The 19,653-nt window shown below is 54.4% G+C and overlaps 2 protein-coding genes across 4 annotated transcripts; both read left to right on the top strand.

Annotated features, from left to right (window-relative positions):
• Positions 1-2,365: 2,365 nt before the first annotated feature.
• On the top strand, positions 2,366-7,200 carry SIRT7 (sirtuin 7). Of its 2 annotated transcripts, none has more exons than XR_012589853.1 (10): positions 2,366-2,860; positions 2,936-3,073; positions 3,623-3,727; positions 4,721-4,791; positions 4,894-4,966; positions 5,440-5,538; positions 6,006-6,242; positions 6,328-6,401; positions 6,486-6,566; positions 6,734-6,780. XR_012589853.1 is itself a non-coding variant. In XM_074607266.1 (10 exons), exons 1-10 carry the CDS (start codon positions 2,366-2,368, stop codon positions 7,148-7,150), a joined length of 1,620 nt encoding a protein of 539 aa, XP_074463367.1. In that variant the 3' UTR covers positions 7,151-7,200. The 2 variants fall into 2 exon arrangements, 1 of the variants encoding a protein (XP_074463367.1); XM_074607266.1 differs by lacking the exon at positions 6,328-6,401 and adding an exon at positions 6,937-7,200 and having other exon boundaries at positions 6,734-6,840.
• Positions 7,201-7,209: 9 nt separating this feature from the next.
• On the top strand, positions 7,210-18,800 carry PCYT2 (phosphate cytidylyltransferase 2, ethanolamine). 2 transcript variants are annotated; one of them, XM_074607297.1, is made up of 13 exons: positions 7,210-7,355; positions 7,800-7,888; positions 9,033-9,194; positions 11,032-11,098; positions 11,587-11,671; positions 12,740-12,784; positions 14,131-14,269; positions 14,943-15,025; positions 15,208-15,285; positions 15,885-15,950; positions 16,194-16,259; positions 16,764-16,852; positions 17,526-18,800. In XM_074607297.1, exons 1-13 carry the CDS (start codon positions 7,267-7,269, stop codon positions 17,614-17,616), a joined length of 1,149 nt encoding a protein of 382 aa, XP_074463398.1. In that variant the 5' UTR covers positions 7,210-7,266; the 3' UTR covers positions 17,617-18,800. The 2 variants fall into 2 exon arrangements, with proteins under 2 accessions (XP_074463398.1, XP_074463399.1); XM_074607298.1 differs by lacking the exon at positions 12,740-12,784.
• Positions 18,801-19,653: the final 853 nt, after the last annotated feature.

Here is a 19,653-nt window from a genome sequence, read left to right on the forward strand (position 1 = left end):
GAGGCAAGTCCTGTTTGATATCTTTTTGCAATTGTACCAAAAGTGACTTATTCTCGACCTTGCTGGCTTCCGTTGTGTCCCCTCGTGTTGCGCTCTCTGTGCTCTCGGAGCTCTCGCGTGGCGCTGTGGTGTGGTGGTGCCAGTGGCTGCCTTTGCCGTCTGCTGTCGTTTCACGCTGCCGTCATTTTCCTTAAGCTCAATGGAGAGATTGAGCTGGAATCTCTCCCAGGTTCTCCAGAAGGATTCTGGCACATGGGCAAAGGTGCTGCTGTTCTTGAAGGCAAAAACGAATGGCTGGTACAACTAGGTAGTGACGCCTGCCCAGAAAGTGCTTCTCTGCAGAGGCATGCTGCAGGAGCTCGGGCCTCTTGCCGAGCAGCCGGCACCGGGTAGCTCGGTTACCTGAACGGGGAAAACCTTGTGCTTTCCTTCCAGCAAAGCTGGTAGAGAAGTAACACAAGGGAGAATTGTCCAGGTTTTGGGGGAGACTGATGGGATTTGACTCTGGAATTGGATCCTGTGGTCAGAAGTTGTGTTGCTCATCTGACAAGAGGGGCAATCTGCCTGCCTTCTGGGCAGTGCGGGACCAGCGCTAGTCCCGAGTGTCTGCATATTACTGAAAATTAGGCTGTGGCATGGTTGCTGTCTTTCCTGGTGCAGCTTCTGTCTGTGGGTGTTGGAAGAGTGCTTAGACTTACAGCTGTGCAACACAGCTGAGAAGCTATTTGTGGCCAGGCTCCATTTCCACAAACGCTTTGATCCCACTCTCCCCTCCCCACAGATTCGAGCTGATTACTGAGTTGTTTTAGAGAAGCAGGATGTGGGGGTGAAGTCCATGTGATCTCCTGGCTGCTGAAAGTCTCCTGAGCGGAAGGGACGGTCCAGGATGGCACAAGTGAAACTGCAATCTTGTGGAGAGGCACGGTTTGCCATACTGGGTGGGTTTTGGTGATGTGTTTCTCACGTAGCTGAGCAGATACTGCTGTCCTCGGGGCTGAGAAGCAGGTAAACCTGATGAAAGCCGCAATGTGGCGGGAGAGGAGCAGACGGTGGGGATTTCCTGCTGGAGGTGGAGATCAGCTTTGCTCTGGTTGGTTGGGAGTTTAGGTAGAAGCTGTTTGGGATGGTTTTCTCAGTGAACTTCCTGGACGAGGAGTGGGTTAGAACATTGCCTCCAGGCTTCCCCCTCCCATCCCTGGGCTTTCTCTTCTCTGAGCTGAAGTGTCTGACGTGCCACTTCCCAGCTGTTCACTGGATGGGCTACGCAATGAGCAGTGCTCGGCACCGAGCTCTGGGCTCTAACCTTTGTCTTCCAACTGGTGATGTGGTGCCTGGAAGAGGTGAGATTTCCCAAAACACGGAGTGCTCCAGTTGGCCTGGGCTGTTGGTCCCAACCTGTCCCTCCTGGAGCCAGCCTGAGATCGAACCCAGCTGGAGGCCTGACCTCAGCAGGGTGAGCAGCCTAGGCTTTGTGGCTAGGATTGGTTAGGAACTGAGCTCTGGGGGCTGGAGGCTGCGGTGTGAGGAGGGTCCCATCAACAGAGCAGGCGATGATGGGCGATCCTGCAGCCATGGTGTGCTTGCTTCCATTGTGCTCTGCAGCAAGGAATGTCCGGGCCCTTCCCTGCCTGCTGGGTGGCAGCTGCACTGCTTTGGAGTGAGACTGTGAGTTAGGGGGACAGAGCAGGCGGCAGCACCGACTCCACCAGACGTTAACGCTGTTGTTTCTCCTCCCTTGTGCTCTGCTTGCTGGCTTGTGGCCCCAGCCTGCTCCGAGTGGCCCAGCGTGTTTGATGAGGACGGGTCGCGTAGGGGGGGAGCAGGGGCAAAGCCATGGCTGCAGGGTGCCTGTGTGGCAGACGAGCTCTGCGGGCGCTGGGCTGGATGTCAGCGGGGCCGTGGTCCCCTCGTGAGCGCCGCTTCCCTGTGCTAGCGCGTTGGTTTTGGTTTTGTTCTCAGTGAAGTGCTGGACCCCGAGTGATGTATTTCTGCCGTCTCCAAGGAGTCTCCCGTCCCGTCCCGGGGACCCGGTCCCCTGCCAGCTGGCTGCCCGTGCCCGCGCGAGGTGGCCCTGCCCGAGCCGTCACGCTGACTCTCTCTCGTGTATAGCGTTCTGGAGTGTGACAGTTCTTGTTCCTGAGGTGCTCGTCCGTTTGGTTTCCTGCTGTGAAGGGTGTCGTGTTTCCTTTCTCCTTTTCCCGGTGCCGTCGCGCTGGGGCGGGGGCCCTGCGGCGGAGCGACCCCGTGGAGCGGCCCCCGCCGCCGGTTTGTGTATCTTGTGGTGAATTGTGTAAAGTGACCCCCGCCTTGCGCAGCCTCGGCGGGCATCGCTCCCCGACAGGGCCGGGGCGGCTGGACGAGGGGAATGGTCCCGCGCCCCCGCCCGGCTCCCTCCCCGCCGCCCCCGGCCCGGGTCTCCCGGCGGCCTGAGGCCGCGGCCCGCCCCGCCCGGGGCTCCGGGGCTGGGCGCGGCGGGCGGCGGTATTTATTGCTAAGTTATTGCCGGGGCGGCGGGCGGGCGGGCGTTATTTATTGCTGTACAGAGTGTCCGTCCGCGGCCGCCGCTGTTTTGTACGTGACAATAAACCGCTTTCAAACAGCCCCGCCTGGCGCTTCCTTGGGGCGCGGTCCGCCGCGGCGCGGGGGGGGCGCTGTCGCACACGGGGCGGCGCCGCCGGAAGTGGCTCGCGGCCGCTCTCGCCGGATAGCGGAAGCGGCGCCGCGGCGGGGCAGCCGGCAGCGGAAGCGGGGCGCTTCCGGGACGATGGCGGCCGGCGGCAGCCTGAGCCGCTCGGAGCGGAAGGCGGCGGCGCGTGCCGAGATCCTGCGGCAGGAGGAGCAGCGGGACCGGCGGAGACAGGTACGGCACGGCACAGCCCGGCCCGCCCCGCCCCGCCGCCGCGGGCCGCCGTGACCGGCCGTCTGTACCGGGCAGGTGTCCCGCATCTGGAGGAAGCCGCCGGCGGAGCGGAGCCCCGAGGAGTGCCAGGCGCTGAGCGAGAGCGAGGACATCGTCCGGGAGCTGGAGCGGCGCCGTAAGCGGCGCGAGCGGCTGCGCCGGCGGCAGGAGGAGGTGGGCGGCCGGGGGCGGCACCGGGCGGCGGCATCCCGCCTCTGCAGCCGCCGCTCGGTTCGCGGGGAGCGGCCCGCGGGGAGAGGAGCCCTGCGCTCCCGGGTGTGTGTGGGGGGCGGAATGAGGTCTCCGGGCTGGCGGCTGCGTGGGCCGCGGTGGAAAACGGCTGAGGCGCCTCACCGGGAGCGGCGCTGGCCCCCGGGGCTGCGGCCTCCCGCGGCTGCCCTCGGTTTGTCTCTGCATCAGCCTTGCTTTCAGCGGCTGCCAGGTTCCAACCGTGTGTTTTCCAAATGCGTGCGGTTTTCTGGACGTGGGCATGTCTCGGGAGGGCAGATCTGCACGCACCGCTCTCCAGGAAGATTTTTCCCTTGGCCTCCTGTGGACAACGCCCATATTATTTTATTTAGAAACCACTTCTGATAATGCTGGTGGTGTTTTATCTGGCTCAGCTAGGCCCATATGAAAACTTGCAGGGAGCTCCCTGTTCTTCCGATTCAGCGATGCACTGTATCTCAGAAACATGTGAACTTGCCCAGTTCTATTTTCTAGGTGTGTGATGAACCAGAGGAGTTAAAGAGAAAGGTGACTGAGCTGGCGGCTGCTGTCCGGAATGCCAAGCACCTTGTCATCTATACGGGAGCCGGGATCAGTACGGTAGGATTCTTTGGGGGTGAGTGGCTGGAGCTTTGGGAGCTCCTTCAGGAGTGTTGCGATATTGTTTGGACTATTTTTGTGGTTTCCAAATGACTACGTGATGCGTGTTCTGAGTCTGGGCTGCTACGTTAACGCTGCTGCGCTGCAAACCGTGACCAGGACGTTCTCTAGTTTGCATCCCGGGCTTGCGCCTGCTGCCCAAGAAATTCCCAGGCTGCATCACCTCTGCGACCGTGTGAAGAATGTGCTTCTTAAACAAGGAGATCTCTAGTCTTACTTCATTCAAGTCTCTTCAACTACTTTTGGTGTAAAACCTAAAAAAGAAGTTAGCTAACTAACATTGCCTGTGTTAACGGACAAGCAGGAGTAGCTGGTGGCCATCAGAACTTATAAATGATGCTTTAAGAAATGTTTGGTTTCAGTGGCCTCTGGGAAAGTGGAAATCTGGTTCTGCCTCTTCTAATGTGACATACGTCACTTTTGTCTGAAGTCTGAGACGGGAACCTTCTTTTTCTTTTCCTTTTTCTACAGTTTGTGCTGATACTGAGCATGATTCTGGGCAAGGTGTATGAGTGCTAATGTCACAATTTTTTTTGCTAAAGAACAATGAGTGCAAAGTACCAGAAATCAGTCCAGTGAAAATAAGGATAGCTTCAAGAATTGAGTTCTGTGTAGGGAAATTGGAAGTACCAAGAGTCAAAAAGAGTTCTGGAGGGATTCCTTGACAGTAAAATTGAAGAAAATAAATATTGGAGGTGAAAATGAGAGCTGTAAGGCAGGAGAAGAGATGCTAGAAAGAGAGAGAGAAAACACATGAAAAGAAGGGTTTCCTGCAATTAGGGAACCACTGTGCTAGAAAACTTGGAGTGAATGAAAAAGCACCTGTGAGTGAGGTGTATCTGGCTGTCCTGGGTGAGACCGGGTTGATGTGTTTGTGGACACGGGGTACGAACCTTCCCTTCAGGCCTCCTTTTTCCTCCCCTGCTAACACAGGCAGCATCAATCCCAGACTACAGAGGCCCTAACGGCATATGGACGTTGCTGCAGAAGGGCAGGAGCATCAGGTAAGGAGACAAATTCTGAGTTGCATAGCAGAAAGCTGATACTGAGAGAGAGATTAATGGCAAGAAAAAAAAAACCTCTTTTATTTCCTTGCTTCTTGTCAGGGCTACAGACCTGAGCGAGGCAGAGCCCACGCTCACCCATATGAGCATTGCCTGCCTACACAAGCATAATCTGGTAAGATATTTTTTCCTCACCTCACTTGTGCTCCTCTGTCTGAAGTATGATAAATGAAACCCACCAGGGGAAAAAAGCTTTTCACGAGATTGCTTAACGACTGTTTTTACTCAGGAGGCCACACATCCATGTAGGGAAAAGCGCCTGTGCTCACGTATGGCTGAGCCTTTGTTAGGCTAGCTCCAGACTGTAGCTCTGGCAGGTTTTTCCCTGGTGCCTTTTCTTTAACACCTTGTATTTGCCTCCCGGTGAGGCTGGTCTGGGGACCAGTAGAGCCAGTAGAGCTCTGTTTAGCAGGAGGAGTCTTTTCATTTAGCTTTCCCAAAGGTCTGCTCTCAACGCGTTTCTTCTGTGGGTTCTGCTCTGAGGTACAGGGCTATTTGGTGCATATTGAGACATACGCGTCACCTGCATTTGAGTAATACTTTCAGTCTTCTGTGTGTGTGTGTGAGCTCTGTTTTATTCTCTTCAAGGTGCAGCATGTGGTGTCTCAAAACTGTGATGGGCTGCACCTGCGGAGCGGGTTACCCCGAGCAGCAATATCTGAGCTTCATGGAAACATGTACATAGAGGTGAGCAGCCAGAACAGGATAAAGTTATTGTCTAGCGGCCTCACAAGATGATCATGTAAACTATTTCTCTCTCATTAGCCCAAGAATTAGTACAAGGGCTAGCCTCTGCTTAGTTCATACCTTCAGGCCATCAGATTTGGGGTGAACTAGATAGCAAGTGCCAAAACAAAGTGTTCTGTACAACTCTAGCTTTTCCTCTGTACTTGCTAGAGCCTTCTCCTTCCAGCTACTGTTCCTCAGACCTTCTCTGAAATCACTCCTGTGGCATAGTCTGTAATTCCACTTGCTAGCTGAGGTTTTCCAAGCTTTTCCAAGTCAGCGTCTGATCCCTGACGGATCCCTTCTACTGCTTCCATTTTATTATCCCCCCAAAAGTGCTTTTCTTCTGAGAGAAGTGGCTGGCTCCTGGCCTTTCACGGGCTGGATGCTGATGATGTAACTGCTTTTTTGCTGTCGTCCTGCACCAGGTCTGCACTTCCTGTACACCCAACAGAGAGTACGTGCGAGTGTTTGATGTGACGGAGCGCACAGCCCTGCACAGGCATCACACTGGCAGGATGTGCCACAAGTGTGGGGCGCAGTTGAGAGATACAATCGTCCACTTTGGGGAGAAGGGGACGTTGAGGCAGCCCCTGAACTGGGAAGCAGCAACAGAAGCTGCAAGCAAAGCAGATGTGATTCTTTGTCTGGGTTCCAGCTTAAAGGTAACTTTAGAGACTCGGTGAAGATTGTTAGCAGCATTCCCTCTTGGTGATACACCTTGGTGCTGAGCAGTCTCCTCCCAAACAGACAACTGTAAACTCTGGTGTCAGGATTCGCCCACCATCTGTGATAGTCTCTCTTCCTCCCTCTTTCCCCTCCTGGTAATACATTCCTTTTCCTCTCGCTGATACGGTTTGCAGTTACGCGTGCCTTTGGCTGTACTGATCATCTCTATTTTGTGGCAGGTCTTGAAAAAATACCCCCGTCTCTGGTGCATGAGCAAGCCACCCACTCGTCGTCCAAAGCTGTATATTGTGAACCTGCAGGTGAGGGCCATTTGTGCAGGGTTTGAGGGGCCGAGGGGACGCTGGCGGGCGGCGAGCCTGTCTGTGCGGGGTGCGGACATTGGCCGGATCCGGGGCCCGATCCCGGGCAGGGCCCCCGCTGCTCGCGGGAGGTGTCCGCAGCCGCGGCTCTGCTGTCGCCCCTGCAGTGGACGCCCAAGGACGACCTGGCTGCCCTGAAGCTGCACGGCCGCTGCGACGATGTGATGCGGCTGCTGATGGCGGAGCTGGGGCTGGAGATCCCGCGCTACGACCGGTGAGCAGCCCGCAGCCCTGCGGCGGCTGCGCCCGGGGCAGACCACCGGGGCCGGGGGCCGGTGTCAGCCGCCTCACGGTCCCCCTCTCTCCGCAGGGCGAGGGACCCCATCTTCGCGCTGGCCGAGCCGCTGCGCCCCGGGGAGGAAGGCACGCACTCGCGGAAGCCGGTGGCCCCGCCGCCGGGCGACGAGCGGCCGCCGGGCGACGAGCCGCCGCGGGAGGAGGAGGCGGCGGAGGCGCCCGCCCGGGCCGGGGGCTGGCTGGGCCGCGGCTGCGCCAAGGGCGCCCGGCGCAGGAAGAGCCACTGAGGGCGGGCGGGCCCAAGATGGCGGCGGGGGCGGGCGGGCGGCGCGGCGGGGCGGGGCGGGCGGCGGCCCCGCTCGCTCGGTTGCGGGCGGGCGGCGCCGCCGGTGACAGCGCGGCCATGCTGCGCAACGGGGCGGCGGGCGGCGGCGGCCCGGCGGCGGGCGGCGGGGCGGCGCAGCGGCCGGTGCGCGTCTGGTGCGACGGATGGTGAGTGGGGCGGGCGGCGGGAATAAACCGTGTTGGCTGCCATGGTGCCTCCGGCTTCTCTGTCATCGCGGCGCGGCCGGGCCCCGCGGGCGGCAGCGGGACGTGACCGCTCCGCCGCCGGGAGCGGCCTCGGGCCCGCGGTGCCCCGGTTCCCCAGCGCTGCCGGCGGGGCCGTCCTGGGCGCCCGGGGCTGCAGCCGGACCCGGCGCGCAGTCGGGGGGGACCCAGACCGGCAGCCCCGTCCCCGGCCGGGGCGGGTTATGGCGGCGTGAGGGAGCCGCCGCCTCCCCGTGAGTGGCCGGTCGCCGCCTGACAGCAGAGACCCCGAACCTCCGAGCCCCGGGGCCGGTCCCCGACAGCGCTGCGGGGGGGAAGGTCACCCCCTGCCACTGCCCGGCACGGCGCGCCCCGTGTCCCCGCACTGAGCGGCCCTTGTCTTTCTAGCTATGACATGGTGCACTATGGCCACTCCAACCAGCTGCGCCAGGCTCGGGCCATGGGAGATTATCTGATTGTTGGAGTCCACACGGACGGTAAGAGGTTTTCGCAGTTTTTCACCTTGTGCTGCCTCTAGAATCGCCGGGCAGCGTTAGCCCCGAGAGAACAGAAATATCCCGATACGAAGCAGGCTTCTTCCTGCATCTCCTCAAGGAGCAGCAGCCTCCTAAAGGAAAGTATCTTCCCTGGGTAAAGGAGCAGAGTTACCCGTTTCGTGCTTTCTGGCGTGAGGGCTGGGGGGGTTCAGAGCTTGCAGGCTTCCTTTTGAGGGGTGATCTGTGTTCTGTGCTGTAAAAACAATTGAACCGTTTGAAAAGCAGTGTGGTTTGCTGGTGCACACTGCAGAACTGATATTCCAAAACAACTTACTGTGTGGACAAAACTCGTTTCAAGTCCCTAGAATCGTAGAAGGGTTTGGGTGGGAAGGGACCTTAAAGCCCACCCAGTGCCACCCCCTGCCCTGGGCAGGGACACCTCCCACCAGCCCAGGTTGCTCCAAGCCCCGTCCAACCTGGCCTTGAACCCCTCCAGGGATGGGGCAGCCACAGCTTCTCTGGGCAGCCTGGGCCAGGGGCTCACCACCCTCACAGCAAAGAATTTCTTCCTCAGATCTCATCTAAATCTTCCCTCTTTCAGTTTAAAACCGTTACCCCTTGTCCTATCGCTCCTCTCCCTGATCAAGAGTCCCTCCCCAGCTTTCCTAGAGCCCCTTTAGGGACTGGAAGGGGCTCTAAGATCTCCCTAGAGCCTGAGAGTTAAGCGCTAGGAACTAGTTCTTGCATGTGAGGATGGATTTTAAATTGGTTTATGGATGTATATTTTCTAGCACAAACCAAGCGTAGCATGAAGATATTGTTTAAAAGGGGAATTTTCCCCTCGGGGGCTGCCAAGAGGCCCAGGTGGTCCCCCCAGTAGGAAGCGTCTGGGTACAGGGGGATGCTGAGACCTTTTGCTTTCCGAGTGAATTCCAGGGCCCTTGTCACGCGCTTAGGAAATGCAACTGAATTACAATATTTTCTGATCTAGCTGTGGCTTCCTTCTCTACCACAAACCATTCCAGGCAGCATCTAGGCCCACAGTGAGGTTCACCTACTCGTGAAATGAGTGGGGCTGCTGTAGGTGGGCATCTTTGTAGCCGTAGTACGTGCTTCTAACTGGGTTTTTCTGTTTCTTGCCCAGAGGAGATTGCCAAGCACAAGGGCCCCCCTGTCTTTACGCAGGAGGAGAGGTACAAAATGGTGCAAGCCATCAAGTGGGTGGATGAGATTGCTCCAGGAGCTCCCTATGTCACCACACTGGAAACCCTGGACAAGTATAACTGTGACTTCTGTGTGCATGGTGGTGAGTGGTATTCTGAAGCCATAGCTGTATTAACACAGGCCCTCCGGGTCTTGTGTGCTCCTCATTTCCCTGCTGCAAACCGAGGAACTTTCTGGCCATGGGCAGATACCTCATGAGCGGAGGTCTGCCTTACCAACACCTGCGCTGGGCAGAATGGCCACTCCTGTTCTGGAGAAATATGTCTATGTGCCAGGCACCCTAAGAGTGGCCAGATCCCTTGGTTTAAAGCATCCCTTTCACTTACAAAGGTGAAATGTGTTGTCTGACAGTTATCCTGAGGTTGCCCTTAGCACAAGCAGAAATTTGTGCATAGGGAAAAGTAATTTACAAAACTTAAACATGAAAAATGCTGTTAAAAAGGTAAGTGTGCAGAAATGCAATCAGGTTTATATCTGCTTATCCTGGGATGAGATCAGCTCTAAAAGCTTCTCTCTCTTTATCCAGCTGATAAGCTGTTCAGGGGCTTAGCTGACCGTGTGGTCAGAGTCCTAGTTCTTACTATGAACACTTTCTGTTTACAGTCACTGGAGAGAACCAGTGTTCTGAGGAAACATTCTTGCTTTTGTACTCTGTCCCTTCCTGGGACTGCTTCTCGTGTTCATCCAGCCTCAGCCCCTCCTCCCTACCCCTCTGAAGGTATTGTTCATTTAATCAGGAGTAGTCTTTGCGCTCATTTTACATCTTCTTCCTCCTCTGATCCCAGCCACCTGCCATTGGTGAGCCAAGTATCTAATTAAATGTGAAGAAATCATTAATATTCTATGAGATAGATATGCTTTTTCACGTGGACAGGGTGATTACCAAATTCCTTGTTAACTTCATTGCCTGCCCTGGACATGTGTTTGGGGCACGTGACCCCTTACTGGACTTGGTGAGGGATTATGGCAACAGAGAAGCGCCGGTGGCCTTTGCTCCAGTTTCCCTGCATTAATCCCCGCTGCCAAATCATTCAGTACTTCCACCTGAACAATACCCTCGCACGCTGCAGTTTTGCCAGGCTGCGTTTTTGCAAAAGATAAGTTTTGAAATAGCTGAGCTTAACTGGGGAGGTGACAGACAGCAAACCTGCTTTCTGCCTCTCTCCTGGCGCGCAGAGCTGTGCCCGCAGCATGTTCTCTTCTCCTGCCCCTGCGCCCTCATCATGCCACCCAGATGCGTGAGGGAGAATGCTCCTCAGCTGCCAGCACTGCAAACTGGCTGTTCTGCCAGGTGAAAGCCAGCTTAGGTTTTCACTTGTGAAGGTTTTATACTGTTACTGAAAGTAGATGAGAGGTGTTTTTGTAGATAAGAGTTAGGAACCGTGCCAAAGAACCACCAGAATTAACACTGTCCAAGGGTGGCTTGATGTCACTGTAGAAGTGCCATCGCTGAGGGGGCGAACTGGCTGTTGGAGGACTGTTTAATTGACTGAAAAAGTTGCAAGATGAACCAACAGCTAAAACCGGTCCTAGAGAAGTTGTTAAGGTGGTTTTTAATACGGAGACTGATGGTAGCTGGTTATTGTCATTCAGGCAATAAATCAGTCGTTCCTGCAGCTGGATTCACTGCAAGGGCAGCCAGCTCAGATTTTCTGGACTATCTAAAAAACATGGGACCCCGTGGTTGATGGTGTTTATCATCCAGGAATATGCTTATCTTCACAGATAGGGCAGTCTTGCAAACCCCTGACGTTTCCATGGGATGCAGGATGGATCCCATGTGTGTGCACAGGGATTCAGACTGCAGGAGTTCTAGTCTGGCTTGTGCGATGGACCTGTTCAGCTGCTGCTGTCGTTCTACGCCAGTTTTTGTGCAAAAAGGCTTGGGGTGCGGTTCTGAGGCTTTTCTCTCCCTGCAGATGACATCACCTTAACGATAGATGGCAAGGACACTTATGAGGAAGTGAAGACAGCAGGGCGATACAGGTAACCCATTGCTATTTACCTTTTTATCCTGTTTTGGACAGAGTTTCTGGGAGTTCATGCCCTGAAGGGAAGTCAGATGAAACACAGCTCTCTTCAGGTCACACTTTAATTCTGATGTAACGTGTCTCAGAGCTTCAGTTGCTCACACTATTTTGGCTTCTGGGAAGTGTTGCAGACTCGCAACTGGCAGGGGCTTCCTGTTCCGGGCAAATGCTAGTTCTGGTCCTGAAGCCTTGCTGGGAGTGAGCTCTGTTGGGAAGTCTGTGCAAGGTAAGTTTTCCTCCTATGAGCAGTTGCTGTGGTGTGAAGAAGAGGCAGAGGCTCAGCAAATGAGCGTTATATCAAGAGCAGGTAGAAGGAAGACTTTCTCAGGACGGTCCCTGGTTTGGATTTGTCAGGTGTCATGGGTGTTCCTGTGGTAACGGTGGGAAGAGAAGAGGCACACGCTTCTGTGGCTTCTGCTTTATCCTTTGCTTGTCTCCCTGCAGGGAATGCAAACGCACCCAAGGTGTGTCCACTACTGACCTCGTTGGCCGTATGCTGCTCATGACTAAGGCTCACCACAGCAACATAGTGAGTCAGAGGGCTTTGGGTGGGAGTTTGGAGTCCAGGGCATACGCCAGCTCTTTCCTTTTGCTGTCCCAAATGGCAGTAGAGCTCCTGGGTCTGGCTCCTAGGTGCACGGAGAACTGGCAAGCAGATTACGGGCAGTGGCAGCAAAACAACCTGCTTATGTTTGCTTAATCCTGTCTGAGATCACAGTGTGATCTCGGCCTGCGCTGCTTTGGAAAGGTGTGGGGGGATAAAAGCTTCGATCCCTCATGATTGGTGTGGGCTTCAGGAGTGTTACAGGAACTACAGGCTAGCCTATGGCTTCTGCGAGGGTGAAACTACATGGTGCAGCCACATTGATCTAGCAGCCCAGTGCTGCTAGAATTGGAAAGTCCTCTTCCTTCCCACTGAGCTGCCTGCTTCTGCCTTCTGCTGTCTCTAGTCTTATTGGACCTTTCTTGAGTCTCCTTGGCTCACTACCTGGTAGATAGACAACCTAACCAAAGAAAAATAAAGGAAGTAGTTTTATGTTGGTTAATGAGTTTAATTGACTTGGTAAACAAGCAATCCAGAGAACAGAATCACCTAGATAACAGCAGGGACAAGACGAGGGACGCATGAGAGCATTCAGGGGTAGAGGGAGGTCTTTTATGTGCTGAGCTGTTAGGTTGGCTTAGCCTTAATGTGTAAGTTCACACCAACATCTGGCACAGCGCTACTGTCTGTCTGCAGAGATCTGAGCCTGTCCCTAGTGGAGTGTCTTCAGGAGGAGGAGGGATGCTGTCCTGTTAGGGGCTTGCATAGTCGAGGCAGGACGTAGGCGTGCAGCGCCATCGGGTCTGCAGGTTGGGCAAGAACCACCGTCACTGTGCGGTGCCAGGCTGGGATCAGATGAGGATGTTTCACCTCACTCATGCTGGGACACGACTCTGGTTTAGATATTAACTAGTTTGTCAGCATTCAGTGCCAAGGATCAATGATGTGCAACCTGAGCCTGGACTTCCTGGCACTTCTGCCCCACACAAGCGTGTTCTTGGTTGGATGAGTTATGTGAGTGCTTAAACGTTTTGACTCTTTATCTCCCTTCAGGATGAGGACCTAGACTATCGGAAGCACACTGACAACTTTGGGAAGGTAACGTGAGTTCTGGTCGTGGACGTCTGGTTGTTGTCCTGTCTGAGAAGGATTCAAAATGTGCTTTCTGGGCTGTGTCGCATTTAGTAGTAACCTCAGTTAAACATCTGCCCTCCCGTAAAGTAGCTGCTGTAGTCAGTGGAATAGGCAGGAGTGTCTGCACAGGGCTGGCGAGTGAACTGTACGTCAGCGATGCCATAGAGCTGTTGCACCCATTGAGCCTTCACTAGTTTTCTGGCTTGCGTGTAAATTCTGTATCGCCGCTTCCTTTGGGACCGAAGTGCCTGCAGTTCCAGCGCAGGGACAGCCTCTGTGGATGCTCCTTTTAGTGCTCGTGTTGTTAAAGGTGTTGCATTAGGTCTGGGAAGGGTTTGTGTGGCAGGCACGTAGCTAGCATGCTGTACTGCAGAATTAGTATGCCTGGTTTTCAAATCTCAGCACACTTCTCCTGGGGCTCTCTGCCATTGTGGCCAGCTTGTGTCCTGGACTACCTCCAAAGAGCTTCCCCCCGCCCCGAGTGTTGGGTTGTCCCTGATTAACAAGCATCTGGGCCTGTGGCTTGAGTAAGTCTTTTACTAACAGGGGTTTGCTGACCAGGCTGAATCATCCTCTGCGTTCTCCACCACATTGGGTTTTTTGAGCAGGCTTTATGGGACCTGTAGTTCCAGCATGGCTGTTTCCTGGTGCTTGGATCCCGGGAGAATATCTGTGCACCAGGTCCCTGCATGACCCTGCCAGCTGTGCCCCCTTCTGCATGCTGCCGTTGGATGGCTTGCCGAGTTGTCTCCTTCCTTCCAAGTCCTGTAGCGCCGGTTGCTTTAGAGAGGGAGCGAAGCAGGGGCCGGAGCTGGTGATTCGATGGCTGTTTCCAGAACTGCCACATGGCGGGGATAAAGCTCCGTCTTCGGTTTCACCGGTCCTGGGATCTGGCCCTTGCTGGAGCTGTGGGTGATCCCTTGCCAGCCCTGGTCCGGGGGAACGGGTAGGCTGCCTTCGGGCTTGAGAAGAGCCTGAGTAGGTTGTGTGTTGTCTCCGTTAGTAAGTCTTGCCTCTCCTGGAAATCCGAGACTGCCCTGTTGCTTTCCTCCTTCCTGAGCTTTTCTCTCGGCATCTCCTTAGCTGGCTGTTGAGGGGATGATTTAGACCATGTTTGATAGAGTGAAAAGGGATTTCATGAGATTGCATAAATATTTGGTGCCAGGAATGTAGAAAGTCCAAGCTGCTAGGAGCTGTAGTACTTGCTAGCAAATGAAGGCTAGCAAATTGCCTGCAGCTGCATTCTGTGTGTTGTCCAAAGCCTCTCCTGGAGCCTGAAAAAGAAACATGTGGGGTCTGTGTTTTCCCAGGGGCCGAAAGGTCATAGTCCCTGGACTGGTGTCTCACAGTTCCTACAGACATCTCAGAAGATCATTCAGTTTGCATCAGGGAAGGAACCACAGCCAGGAGACACTATCATCTACGTGGCCGGAGCCTTTGATCTGTTCCGTATCCTTGACTCTGTTTTGTCAAGAAAGTAGCGTTGGTCTTTTTGTTTGATGTTTTCCTGTTTTGAGGCACCAGACTAGGATATTTACCTCTTTTTTTTTTTTTTTTTTTTTTCCCACCCCCCCCCCTTTTCTGTAGGTGTGCATGTGAGGGAGGAGGCAGGAGTTCTTACTGGCAGTTTCTTAAGTTTCTTAGTCACAGGACACTGAGAAAGGAGCTACAGTTCCTCTCTAAATCTCCTTAGAGAGATTTGTGGCTGTTGGAGGATTTCAGGAAGACAGTTGGATACTCTCAATGCTCCAGTGCTCGCACTCTAGTACCTCTTGAGGACTGTCTGTCACAGACCAGCTGACTGCACAGGGCGTCTGGAGCAGATGCTTCATCCCTGGGATGGTCTTTGAGGCATTGTGCCAGAACACCTGAAAGAGGGAGAGATTCTGGAGAGAGGCAAAGTTGAGTCCATGTGAGGTGAAGCTGAAAAGATGTCTGGCTTTTGCCTAGAACCTGTGGAGCCTGAGGAGGAAGGAGGGAACTGTTGTTAGGACATAGACAAGTAATGCAAAAATGAAATCCTTGGGATTCCTGTCTCCCACTGCGTTTTTTCAGTGCATCTGTTTCTGTCTTCCTTTCCCTGTTTTCCATGTTAGTTTCAGTTCCTTAAACAGGTCTACAGATATTGGGCATGTAGATTTCCTGGAGAAGGTTCACCAGCTGGCAGAGAAACCCTACATCATTGCTGGGCTGCACTTTGATCAGGTCTGTATGTAATGTTGTCCAAAGACAGAGCAGTTTGGCCCCTGTGCTTTCTGAAGCAAGCAGGCTGTGCTCTGGAAGAAAGGGATGTATTGGCCAATACAGGATTTTCATGTTGGGAGAAAGTGAGAGGGAAAGGGCGTTGCTGTGTCTCTCTTCTAATTGTGCCTGGTGTTTTGCCTTAGGAAGTAAATCGCTACAAAGGGAAGAACTATCCCATCATGAACATCCACGAGAGAACGCTCAGCGTCTTGGCCTGTAGGGTAAGTGCCTGTAGGGTGGGTGCCTCTGCGCTGCTCCTGGAGCTGGGTGGTGTTCACCTGTAGCCAACAATCCTGCGTGAGTTCTTTGGCGTGCACTGAGAAGGCAAAGACAAGACTGATCCCTTCAGGCTGCCAGAGGTGCTGGCATGCTCTCGGGAGGAATCGCTAGCCCCTCTGTCGACCTGGCTAGCCTGAGCTGTTGAAGCCATCCACGTCTGTTCCACGGGCAGTGAAAGGCAGGGTGCCTTGCAGAGTGCTGCTCTGCTCTACCGCTGTGTTCTTGTAGAAAACTCCACTCCCTGCAGCAGGGCAGAAAATTCCTGGGAAAGAAATGTGGGGAGGCCCAGAACTGTGTGCCTTGGGCAATTAACTCTTGGATTTGCTGTATATGCAGTACCAGAAAACATAGTCTTTAGTGGAACAAAAAGCTGCTATGCGACAAGCAGTGGCTGCTAAATTCACTTTCCTCTTCCTTCATTTGGGTTGCTGACTCTATGATCAGATGATCTGTTCAAGCCTGTTTAGGAAGCAGGCTGGCCTCTGTTTTCGTTCTATTTTTGTCTTTCAAATCTGGACTCTTTACCTGGTTTCTTTTCTAGTATGTGTCGGAAGTGGTGATCGGAGCCCCGTACGCTGTCACTGCTGATCTGCTGGATCACTTCAGGGTGAGAGTCTTTGCCTATAGATGTACGTGAAGATGTTGGGGTGTGATGTGCTTAGGGAGCTAAAGTGGTGCAGGAAAACACAGGGGTGTAGAACAGAGATGATCCTGAGCAGGATTACCAGGAGCTCCAGGTGGACTGCCAGGCCTGGTACAGGAGGGGTGGCTTTGCTGATCTCCAGCTGTGCTGCAGGAAAAGTCCCTGTCATCTTTTGGATCTTGTCAGCGACTTTGTGTCCTTCTCCAGGTAACACTTGTGTGCCACGGGATGACTGAGGTGGTACCAGACAAGGACGGTTCTGATCCGTATGAGGTAAGTTACTGACTGCTGTTGTCCATGCTTCTTTGTCAGCATTTGACAGATACCACATGGCTTTGTTCGTGTTCCTGAGCTGAGAATCCTTATTGCAAAGGATGCTACCCAGGCAAGTCCTTGGCAGGTGGTGCTGTTTTTAATCCACCCCGAGGGTAGCTACTTGGAGCAGAGCCTGTAAATCATTCACAACAGCTCCGTTCTTTTCTTCTTCTTCTTCTTTTTTTTTTTTTTTTTTGTTTTGTTTTGGCTGTTTCTGATGACTTCATGGCAAAATAAGAAATCCTGTAATCTTTGCTCTGTGCCAGTCCTGGGCAGCTCCCCTGTACATGAAGCTTTGCTTTCAGCAGTTATTTATTCTGCCTCCTAGGAGATGGTTTTGTGTCATGCCTGGCTGGGTGCCCACAGGACCTGCCGTGACTTCTGCTCAGCTTTCGCTCCTGAGCTGTAAACCCAGAGGTCCTGCATGTTTTTCACAGCTCAGTCCGGTGTGTTTGTTCACAGGAACCGAAGAGACGCGGCATTTTCCAGCTGGTGGACAGTGGCAGCAATCTCACCACAGATTTAATTGTGCAAAGAATCATCAAGAACAGGTTGGCTTTGTCCGTCTCCCAGTTCTGTTGCATACTGTCCCATCCAGCTTGTCTGAGGACTAATTAATGGGATCAAACAGGAAGAGAAGGGGGTATCTAAAGGCACAGAATCAGTGAACTGGTCCTTCATCTTCCATAGCTTGGATGGGCTGCTTAAATGTGGAAGTACTGGACTGTACGGGAAAAGGAATAGCTAAACCCTACTATACTAGAATGTGCTTCACAGCATGTTTTATTATTTTTCCTCCTCTATTAATGATAGAATTTCCTTGCTATGTTCTTGGGGATTTAGCACGTTGCTTCTTTCAGAGTTTGCTCTTTTAGGCCTGAGCCCGTCACCTTCAGTGACCTTGGCTCAGGTCAGTGGTAAATTTGATTTCAGTATTACGGCACTAAATTGTCTGTCCCAGGGCAGACCAAGTATGAAAGAGCAGCGTCTTCCGCAGAGGGAGAAGTAAGTCTTGTTTGGCCAGTGTGGGAGCCTAGGACTGTGGAGTTATGGTAAGGTCTGGGTGCTGGCTCTCAGAGGAGGCTGGGGGTTACTGGTGAGGTTTCTGAAGTCCTCTCAGCACAAAGCAGCATAGGAGAAGCAGTGCTACCCTGCTCCAGGTGCTTTTAGTCTACTAGAAATACGTATGGATGAGAATCTCATGGCATTTTGTGATTAATGCAGGCTGGAGTTTGAAGCTAGGAACCAGAAGAAGGAAGCGAAAGAGCTGGCAGTGTTGGAGGCCATGAAGAGACTGGAAGAGGAGAAGCACTAGGCTGGCAGAGAGCCAATGTGTGGGTCGCCGAGCGCCACAGCCTCCCCCTCCTGGGGAGCAGAGAGCTCTTCGAGAGGGGACCCCGGAACGGGGACACTGCTGCCGGCACGTAGGATGTCCTGTCCTACCCTCTTCTGTCCTAGCTCCTCCTGCACTAATTATGCAGACGTAACGAGTCAGGATCCTGCTGCCTAGCTTTTCCTCCATTAATCAGCCCCCGTCCCCTTTCCCAGGAGGAGATTTGACAAAAGGAAAAAAAAAAAAAAAACCAACAAACGGTTTTAATTATAACTAATATTTTAACATGTTGATGTGCTTTTACCTTCTGCCATTTCTGGCTTTTAGCAGGAGGGAAACAGAGTGGCCGCACAGGCCCCTTCTGCCCCTCCAGGTCTCTCTGTCCTGGCCCAAATCCGTGTTCCAGAGCGTCCCGTTGGGTGGTGGGGGGCGGCTGGACAGACTGGCGGGAATGGCCTCCCCGGGAAGGGATACGGCACCCCTGGTTCCACCGGACAACGTTGGGTTGGGGATGCTGGGCCATCGCTGTGCCGGCTGCGAGAGGTGCCGATGTGCCCTGGGGTTCGTTGTGTCGCCTCTTCTCAGCCGCTGCCTCGGCGCGAGTGCCCGACCCGAAGCTGCTTGGGGCTGAGCTGGGTAAAGCCTCTCTCCGCTGTGACTGGTGCCGGTGAATCATCTGTGGCGCAGTGGCTGCTGCAAGGGGCAGGTGGCCCAGGGACCCCCAGTTCTGCCCTTTCCCTGGTGGGTTTGAGGGATTTCTCCGCACGAGGCGTGGGAACGCTGGGGGCTTTTGCGAAAAGCTTTTCCTGTCGTGAGGCAGCAGGACGCGGTGCTGCCTGTAGACCGTGCTCGGAGCCCTGCTTGCTGCTGCCGCCAGCGTCCGCCTTGTTGCCCGATGGGTTGCCCAAGGGAGGGACTGTGTCGGCTGAAATGTCACGGCTGTTTTCCGAGGGCCGGCACGCAGCACGCTGGCCCTGCGGGGAGGAGCAGGGCCTGGGGAGGAGGGTGCTGGGCCGGGCCCCTTTCTGCCTCTTACATTCCAGGGTGCTGCGGTGGGTGTCCTGGGCCGCTCCCTGCACTGCGCGGGACGGTCCTTCCACGCCAGTTCTGTTGTCTTCTCTGTTGTAAACTTTTGTTGCTGATCATTAATAAAATGTTGAAGAGTACAGTGTTGGTCTCTCTGGGGCTGGAGCCCGAGTAGCAGGATGGGGCCTGTCCCCTGCCCAGAGACTCCTCTGCAGTGGCTCCTCCCGGGATCTCTGGTGGGAGCCGGGGGGAGGCTGCCATGGCCCGGGAACGAGTTGCCCTTGGTCAGCCTGGACGGAGCTTTGGGACATGTTTGGTTTGTTCTGGTGCAGGGGTTAGGGATCACTCTGGCTAGAAGCAGCCATTTGTTCTCACTGTGGGGGGAGGTTTTTGCTGAATTCACTAGAAAATTGAACTAGACTGTGTGAGGGGGTCTTGTCTTTGCTGTCTTCTGGGCTTTTACGTTTTCTGGACACTAAAATTGCAGCAGACTTTGCACTGGAAAGGTGAGCGTCTCAGCAGTTCAGTGGGCTCATAACCATGGTGGGTATGGAGGGAGGAGGTGACCTGAATTCTGCTGATGGCTTGGTGTATCGCGATGCCAAAGCAGCGTCTGCGAGAGCCTCGGCGGGGACAGATCAGCTGTGGAGCTCGGGATCTCACGGCTGCATCATTGCTAATCCCAGAGCCTGTGTTTGCATATTGGCATTTCAGTAATGAATGTGTCATCCACGACAAGAGCCAAGATGCCCGCCTGTGTGGGAATGCTCCCACAGAGCCCCTGGCAGGAGGGACTGGAGAACTCGGAGCCTCTTGTCCTCTCCCGATGCTGCTGGAGCCCCTCAGGTGCCTGCGGCAGGAACAGCATCCCACCCCTGCGCTGCGTTGAGCACAGGTGATGCCGGGAGTGTATCCGCTCATCCTGGGCTCCTCCCAGCTCTCCCGTCCAGCCCCAAGGCGGCTACTGAGCCCCAGATGCTCCTGTTCGGATGG

The sequence above is a fragment of the Larus michahellis genome, chromosome 14 (genome assembly GCF_964199755.1).
Source record: "Larus michahellis chromosome 14, bLarMic1.1, whole genome shotgun sequence".
Classification (NCBI taxonomy): domain Eukaryota; kingdom Metazoa; phylum Chordata; class Aves; order Charadriiformes; family Laridae; genus Larus; species Larus michahellis.

Bases quoted from the DNA above. Each gene is read 5' to 3' on its own strand.
- SIRT7 (XM_074607266.1), top strand. From the start codon at position 2,366: ATGGTCCCGCGCCCCCGCCCGGCTCCCTCCCCGCCGCCCCCGGCCCGG. The intron at 2,861-2,935 runs GTACGGCACGGC...TGTACCGGGCAG, and splicing joins AGCGGGACCGGCGGAGACAG to GTGTCCCGCATCTGGAGGAA. The intron at 4,967-5,439 runs GTAAGATATTTT...ATTCTCTTCAAG, and splicing joins GCCTACACAAGCATAATCTG to GTGCAGCATGTGGTGTCTCA.
- PCYT2 (XM_074607297.1), top strand. From the start codon at position 7,267: ATGCTGCGCAACGGGGCGGCGGGCGGCGGCGGCCCGGCGGCGGGCGGC. The intron at 9,195-11,031 runs GTGAGTGGTATT...CTCTCCCTGCAG, and splicing joins TGACTTCTGTGTGCATGGTG to ATGACATCACCTTAACGATA. The intron at 15,286-15,884 runs GTAAGTGCCTGT...TTTCTTTTCTAG, and splicing joins TCAGCGTCTTGGCCTGTAGG to TATGTGTCGGAAGTGGTGAT.